Source organism: Anastrepha ludens, chromosome 2, assembly GCF_028408465.1.
Source record: "Anastrepha ludens isolate Willacy chromosome 2, idAnaLude1.1, whole genome shotgun sequence".
Lineage (NCBI taxonomy): Eukaryota > Metazoa > Arthropoda > Insecta > Diptera > Tephritidae > Anastrepha > Anastrepha ludens.
Genome location: NC_071498.1, coordinates 80,109,202 through 80,117,957, shown reverse-complemented (window position 1 = coordinate 80,117,957; position 8,756 = coordinate 80,109,202). Strand labels below are relative to the sequence as shown.

The 8,756-nt window shown below is 35.5% G+C and overlaps 1 protein-coding gene across 1 annotated transcript; it reads left to right on the top strand.

Moving 5' to 3' along the window:
• The first annotated feature begins 1,089 nt into the window (after positions 1–1,089).
• LOC128858225 (pupal cuticle protein Edg-84A-like) lies at positions 1,090–2,046 on the top strand. Its single transcript, XM_054094310.1, has 2 exons — positions 1,090–1,175; positions 1,243–2,046. Exons 1-2 carry the CDS (start codon positions 1,164–1,166, stop codon positions 1,969–1,971), a joined length of 741 nt encoding a protein of 246 aa, XP_053950285.1. The 5' UTR covers positions 1,090–1,163; the 3' UTR covers positions 1,972–2,046.
• Positions 2,047–8,756: the final 6,710 nt, after the last annotated feature.

Below are 8,756 nucleotides of genomic sequence, written 5' to 3'. Positions count from 1 at the left end.
TATAAAAATGTACATACATACATACATATATATTTTTCAATAAATATGAAAAAAAAACTGAACGTACCATAAAAAAACATAAAAAATTGTTTAAAGAGGTGGGATAGTAATTTTAACTTAGAGTTTTTTTCAACCCCCATAAGCGGACACTCCCCATAAGCGGACGAAAATTGTGGAACCATGAGTGTCCGCTTGTGGGAGGTTTCACTGTGTTATTATTTTCTTGGGGGTTCTGTAAGAAGCCCAGAAGGTTATAAGTTTGAAAATTCCAAAGATGGGAGCAAGTCACGCGTCGATCAACCTAATACTGTGTGACCATAACGGAAAGTTTAATTCAATTTATTTGTGTTATAAATTAATTCTTGGGCTTGGATTTCAAAACTTTATTTCTATTTATCACAGGATGCCATATGTACCTACATCCATATGCACAAACATTTGTTTATATGGTGGAGCTTACTCGACTCCTGCTTCATTTTTTACTTTCTACTTATTGATTCGACATATATTACACGATTGTTAACATTAACTTTAATATTACAAAAAATCAAAAAAATTGTTCGAAAGGCATTTAATTGCGGGCAACAAGCTTTCCTTCCTGCTGAATGTTTATTTGCATGTGCACATTTGTATGTATGTTGGAGTATGTGTTCGCCTGTATCTTGTGCTATGCTTTAGTTCTGCCACCATCCGATATACTCGTACATATGAATGTATGCACGTAGGCACCTATATTCGGCTGAAGTAATGACAGTGACATAGGTGAAGGGAACAGGTTGCGTGTTGCAACGGCACTAAAGACATTAAGGCAATGCTGATATTGGTGCAGAGATGCAGATGATGCGGCGATTGTATGTGGAAATGAGACGTGATAAGCACAATCTTAAGTGTGCACGGCCGCATTAATCAACACATTCATACTGGCACGCATTGCCAGGTCGCATCATAGTGGATGCGCTGACCTTGCCACATGAGCTTGCAGCTTAGTAATTGTTCCTTTAACTGTGGCATTGGGCCATGAGTGGAAATTGGGTTGTAAGCACCAAGAGAAAATAATATAAATTGGGTGATACAGTTTGCAATTTCATCAGTTCAGTATCAGCTGTGCTTGAAATATCATCCGGAATACTTTGATAACAAACAAACACTCATAAAACCAAAAGATGGCATACAAAGTAAATAGCTGAAGCCATTATTAAAAACGTGTTGTATTTAATTCTACTGTTATTTTTATTTCCATAGCCAACAAATCTCTACGTATGCTTCATCGCTCTGACAGTTGCTGTGATCGTAGCAAACGCAGCTGAGGAAAAAAATGACGATTACGATGCCTATCCCAGCTATAGTTTCAATTATGACGTGCAGGACGCTATAACTGGGGACATAAAATCCCAAGCGGAGCAGCGCGACGGTGATGTGGTCACAGGACAGTATTCCCTGCAAGAACCCGATGGTTATCGACGCACCGTCGAATACACCGCCGATGCTGTGAATGGCTTCAAGGCCACCGTTCGACGGGAGCAGGTAGGCGAGCCTATCAAAGAGTTGGCTCCCGCTCCTTCGCCAACACAAATTTTTCAACAGCCAAGAAGTGAGATTGCACCAGCACCACCAGCCACCCCTGTTGGTCCAGTCATTCCTGCTGCCCCAAATGCTGCCAAATATGACAAGTATGAGCAGTTGGCACACAAATCATACATTTCACCTGTTGTAGCACCAACCTACATCCGCGCCTATGCCGCACCTACATTGTTGCATCATGCCCCTGCGACTCACGCTGTTATACACCATGCTCCAGCTGCCGCCGTCCATTTGACCCCAACAGCACATTACGTACATTCTGCCCCGGCTGCAGCCACTTTGCTGAAGGCAGCTCCCGCTGTCATTACTCATCACGCCATTCATACTGACGCCCATCCAGCAGTGGTCAAGACCACTTTCACAGCTCCTCATGTTTCATACGTTTACTAAAATTATATTCTCTTAATCATTTACTGGATGTAATACTGTTGACCTAAAAACTCAATAAAAGTAATAATGCGAAAAGAATTAATTCTTCACTTTACTTTCCTCGTATTTGAAAATCAAAAAAGGAACTTTAGTTGGTGTTACGTATGTTGCAATACTACTGATAGAATCATAGTATCGGTGCTTTTGTTTAGATCCTGGGTATATAGGTACTCGATACCTGTGCGGCGATACAAAGGGTCTATCAAAAGTAACGCTTAGATGACAGTAGTGAATAAATTCTAGACGGATGTACAATTTTAAACGATAGAGTTGAAATTATTGAATTTTTAAAGAGGCCAAAACTATCGACGCATGGACATCACTTCGGACAGTAATTCAAAACTACAATAGAAAAATACCGGAATTATAACTTCAACGCCTAGAGAACGGCGTATTCAACGCCTAGAGCACTAGCGTTTGTGAAGAAAGATTTAAAGATAACTGCTTGAAAAATCAAAGATGAAATATGTTTCAAAAACATATTAGTACTACCGAAGAGTTTTGAGAAAAGTCGGCTATCATGGAAGAGTTGCTAGTAAGAAGCCATTAAGTACAAAATCTTATTGCTTTCGCAAATCAGGATACATACGCCTGTAGAATTTTGGAAAAGGTTATTTTCTCAGATGAAAGCCAAGTTTGCATTTTTGGTATTAATATAAAAGAAATAAAATTGTGTGGAGGTGCTTAGACTTATGACACCACGTGTACATATATACGATTTACCAATGGCTTCAAGTGGATTCAGTGGATCTAAAAAGAACGGCCCAATAGGGCAGGCGGTTTTAGTTTAAGAGGTCTGTATTATATTGTCGGCATTGACATCTTTCTAGACTAAGGTCACGATTTTTTCGGATAGGCAATGGGACCATTACTAAGCCGTGTAAAAATGGTAGGGAGTGCGTTAGTATGTACTATGTTATCGACTAGAGTAAACATTATCTGGCAAAAATAAGTCAAGGTATTCCAAATTTTTCAAGGTAATGAAATAACTTATGAAATCTTCTAGAATATTTGAAAGGTCGAACAAGTTTTTGCGCTTTGGTGATTATCCTTTTGTTTTAGTTTATTTTCTTGCTAGCTAAAGCTTCTCTAAGCAATAAACTTAACAATAAATAATAAAGTACTCTCCCAATAAGTTCAATTAATAGGTTCCTCGTCAAGTCCGCCCTGACGTATGATTCAAAAGAGGAAAGGAAAAGGAAGAGTAAACAAAAAATTACTATTCTCCGATTAACTTGCCCACATATTCAACAATTCCGCTATAAAATTAAAAAACCCATTTTTGTATTTTTGAAATTATAAAATAAATTTAATAAACTGACCTTATTTGCCTTCTTAAAATATGAGAAATTTAATGAATGGCCATATGAAATTGTATTCGTGACTCTTTTTAAGCATTGTTCTACATCGAACTATATTAGTAATCGGATAAAATGGATAAAATTAATATGCTTTTGTTAGAGAGGCCAGATAGCAGTTTTTAAAATTATTAAAATTTCATAGAATTTTTTGTTAGTGGATTTATTTGGTTTTTCTTCAAGGACATTCAAGGAAGAATTCAAGAACTTTATTATCTGTAATTTTTTTCAGCAACATTTTAGTGCATGACTTTTATTGAACTGCTATGATTTTCTTCTTTCGTTTACTTACTTCATTATACTGCGAGAAGTTTAAATCGATTTTTTGGGGAAAAGACCTAGGGAATAATAAAACTCGATTTTCTCGAAAATTTGGCGTGATACAGATGTCTGGTGCATACCGATCAATTTAATTGGACTGCCCCTAAGGGACAGAACTTTTTAAAATGTTGATACAAAAATTTCGTGCCAATCATTTATAATTATATTTCATATATATAAATAAATAAATAAGTAAATAAATAAACAAATGTTTATTTAATAAAATCAGACAAAATCTTTAGGTGTTTATCAAATTGAAATGTGGGCCGTGATAAATATATGACACTTTTTATGTAATTTACAATATGTTTTTGTTTACAGGCAGGCCCGACGAGAGGGGGGGATCGGGTACTTTTTCCCCCGGGCCCGGAGTTTTCAGAGGGGCCCGGACTCGAGGGTAATTCCAAGAAATTTCCCGCTTGAAAAATTATAGTAAATAATACTTCTACCAGAGTTCCGTTACAGTTTTGTTTTGGTGTCCCCATATCGAATGTTATGATCACGATTACGAAGAATAAATATATATAATATGGTGATACAAAAGTGTATATTATTGAGCTCTTATTAAAATGGAACATTTTATGCTACTGATTTATAAGGTAATTAATAATTATAGTTATGATTAGATTAAATTTAGATAGTTGTATTTTATATGAACACCAATTTTGAAACGTAGTTATTCTTTAAAGCAATTTGTCCTTACGTTGATAAAGAATTAAATGTAGAAATAGCAATAATACTTTTTATAGACGAGAAATTTTGGATTTTTCACTGGGTATGTTATTATATAAATAATTTTTTAAATTCGTTTCCCCAGTCAATTTCACACTTTTATTTTATTTTTTTATGTTTCGGTAACTAATGCGTGGCCCCTTCCAAGAAAAGTTTGCTGCGTGAAATAACGTTACATTCTGGTAATCTTGTCAATTATTTTGAGTTTAAAACATATACCTTCTGAACAAGTGAACACTTTTCGCATTTTAGATACTTCATAAAACAAGTTATTTTGAATATTTATGACAATCCAGTGTACATAAATACTCAACATGACTAGTTTCATGAAGTACGTAAAATGTGAAAAGTGTTCACTTGTTCAGAACGTATATGTTTTTAACTTGAAATAATTGACGAGATTATGCTACCAAAATAAGTGACAGGACTTAATCTCACCGTAGAAACGAAACGCGATGTCGATGGAATTATTAAGTATTGTACATAAGTGAATTTGAATGTGTCTTAATGTCTTCCATATGGTTCAAGATTCTCACAGCAAAAAACACGTCAGTTTGATTTTACAAAGAAAATAAGCAAGGATTGACGTCGAGGTAAAGAATCTTGAATGCCTAGTAGCAGATCTACAATTGTTACGCAGCCAATAGGGATCGATTTTAAAAGAATGTCAAACTGTTGCAAAAGGTTTGCCAAACACTTCGTCAACATTGCCAGCAAGCCGAAAGAAGAAATGTAATGATGAAGACCCTGAGAATTCAGCGGAAAATATGACCGCCGAAGAAATTGATTTCAAGAGGAACACATTTCTCGTCATCTTGGAGTGATAACTGACACTGGTATTGAAAATCGGTTTACTGCAATTAAAAACATAAACAACATTTTCTCATTCCTGTGGCTATTTCCTAAAATTGAAAAAGCAAAACTTCAGACAGCAGCTCTTAATTTTGTTAAAAAATACCCTTCTGATGTGTCGAAAGAAATCTCAATTGAGATGTGTCACTTGAAGAGTGTGTACAAGGCGAATTTTACTGGAAATTCGGAATGTTATATGCCTCCGTTCGACTTGTTGAATGCCATCACAGCTAAAAACTTGGATACTCTGTTCCCGAACATCTGCATTGCTTTGCGAATATTCTGCACCCTGCCAGTATCGGTTGCCGGCGCCGAAAGATCGTTCAGCGCTTTATCAAGGATCAAAGACTACCATCGTTCTTGTTCAACTCAGAGTCGAGTAACAGGATTGGCAACTTTGTATTTGGAATCTGAGTTATCAAGGAAACTCGACTTCGATGATATTATAAGAGCTTTTGCCTCAGCTAAAGCAAGAAAAGCAAAATTCTAAGCATCGTGGCAGTCATTTTCAAATATTTGTAAGGCTCACAAAATGAATATAAAATTTTAACATAAAAACAGCTTGCTGTTGCAAGGTGGAACAAACTGGAGGAGGGCTTGGCCAAATACCTAAATAAGGACGCAATATGAATTTAAAAAAATAGATACTTAACGGTTTTACTCCCCCGGAAATTTTAAGACTGCGTTTTACTTTAATCCAGTGCCTCGTTTGCTTTTAAACTCGAATTAATTCTTGAGACATTGGACATTCCTCTATACTCATCAGTGGGGTCCGGATTATTTTGCACAAAAAAACTGCATATGAAACCCTAAAAATATGGGAAAACTCAATATAGGTATACACCAGAAATAAAGAACATGTACAAGAAAAAATGCTCACATTTATTTTGCTCTTTTAATTTATTTATCTCAATATATTTTTTTTTGGTTATCATCAACACAAAGTTACAATATCTTTTGGTCACACGAAAAATTCAAAATCAATAAAACTTACACCTAAAATTTTGAAATATGCATTAAAACAAAATTTTTTAAAACATTATGTGAAAAGTAAAAAATGTTGAGTAATAATTTTGAGTGATGAAAATCTTTATTGTGACCTTTACGCGCTCGATTGTTTGTCTTTTTACATGTTATACTACGCAAACTGTCTAGTTCACAAGTGGCAAATATGATTGACGTACGACATCATTTGTGACAATTATTCTTCTTCCAATAAGCTGATTAATTTTTTGCCACTCCGTATAAGGAGAAGGCTTCTTCCACGCCAACGCTGGTGATTGGGTCGTTTTTGAAGCAAGCTAGTTTATTGGTATTATAACTATTACGAGGTGTGATGGATGTGACGCCAACGCACCTATAATACCCCCTAATTCCAGCGATTTATTAAAAAACAATAAATAAGATGAAAAACTATCATTAACTGCAAGCAAAGAGCTCTTAATAATCTGGAATCTCGAATATCATCAATAGTTAGCAAAAGAGTACCAAAATTATTAGCGGAATTAGCTTTCCCACAATAACCACGCAAAGGCCCCGCCGATGGGTTAAATATAGAACTTACGTACAGACGACGTACAGACGTCACTTTCGTCCATTTGGTCACTTGAACATAGCACATCAAATATTACCGATATTTAGAATAAGTTCCGTCCTTACTTCTGTTTGCAAAATTTTATAAAATGTTTCTTTGATTCATTAGTTGTAATAAGAACATCCACCAGACACACTTCTTCAGCCAGCGATTTTTGCTCTTCTAATTCGTCTAGGCCAATCGTGCTTCAATAGAATTTGAACCGAATGCTTCATCTGCGTTTAATATTCACTTTTATTAATGTTTAACAAATTCCTTGAATGGGGAGAGAGTTCATAGATGTCTGAAAAGTAACAAAAGTGACAATAAGAATAATATTGCCATTATATAAAGGGTGATTTTTTAGCTATTACCTTTTTAAACAGTTGGTTTAAACAACTGACGCACGTTTCGTGTTTTGTTTCACTGTCAAACATCTTCAGTTTGGTCTATAATTTAACCATGAACCGTCTTACAAACGAACAACGCTTGCAAATCATTGAATTTTATTATAAAAATGTGTGTTCTGTTAAGAAAGTTTAAGATCCACTTTTTTATCGAAAAATTGTGTTCAGCGACGAAGCTCAATTTTGGATCAATGGGTACGTAAATAAGCAGAATTGTCAATTTTGAAGTGAAGATCAGCCAGATGAATTCCAAAAGCTATCAATGCATCCAGAAAAGGTCACAGTTTGGTGCGGTTTATGCGCTGGAGGTATCATTGGACCGTACTTCTTCAAAGATGCTGCGAATCGTAACGTAACTGTGAATGGTGAGCGCTACCGTGAAATGATATCCAACTTTTTTTTGCCCAAAATGCAAGAGCTTGACATGCATGACATGTGGTTTCAGCAAGTCGGTGCCACATGCCACACAGCACGCGTAACAATGGACTTGTTCAGAGGCGAGTTCGGTGAACATTTTATTTCACGTTCGGGACCTGTCAATTGGCCACCCAGATCGTGCGATATAACGCCTTTAGATTATTTTTTGTGGGGCTATGTTAAAGCTCATGTCTATTCAGACAAGCCTGCTTCAATTAAAGCATTAGAAGACAACATTAAACCATTTATATGTGAGATACCGTCCGAAACATTGGAAGAATATGCCAAAGTTGGACTAAGCGGATGGACCATTTGAAGCGCAGTCGCGGTCAACATTTGCATGAAATAATCTTTAAACATTAAATTATATGAGCTGTACTATCGATTTAAGTAAACATTTCATGCATTTTTCTGAATTTTACCTGTGTTTTTTTGAAAAACTTTCCTATAGCTTTTGAAAAATCATCCTTTAGTTATCTCCAAATTATCCACGGGTTTAAACTTATTTAAACTTATTGTGAAAGATACAATTTATTTTGCAGCTAATCGCTTAATCTCTGTAGACCAACATTGTTTCATGACAGGCAGATCAACGGTTTCAAATCTGGCCGTGTTTTTTGAATATTGCATACCAGCTTTTCAAAATAAAGTTCAAGTTGGCACTGTGTGCACAGACTTTTCAAAAGTTTTTGATAAGCTTAATCACACGGTTTTAATTTCCAAATTGAGGGCGATAGGATTTCCCCCCATTCTTTTAAAATGGATTCCATTCTATTTCACCTCTCGCAAATGTGTAGTTAATGTTGATGGTGAGTCATCTATTTCTTTTATTGTGTCCTCTGGTGTACCCAGGGGAGTATACCTGGTCCCTACTTCTTATAATATTTGCTAATAATATTTCCAGCTATTTTAAATTACGCAAATTTTCTTTTACATGCTGATGAGTTAAAGATGTACTCGGTGATCCCAAGTACAGCAAACTTTATAAATCTTCAATTTAATAATAAATGTTTAATTTAAGAAATTAGTTAAATTTAAATATAAGCACGTGTTTTTATGTATCTTATTCCAAATTTTGTTCTCTTG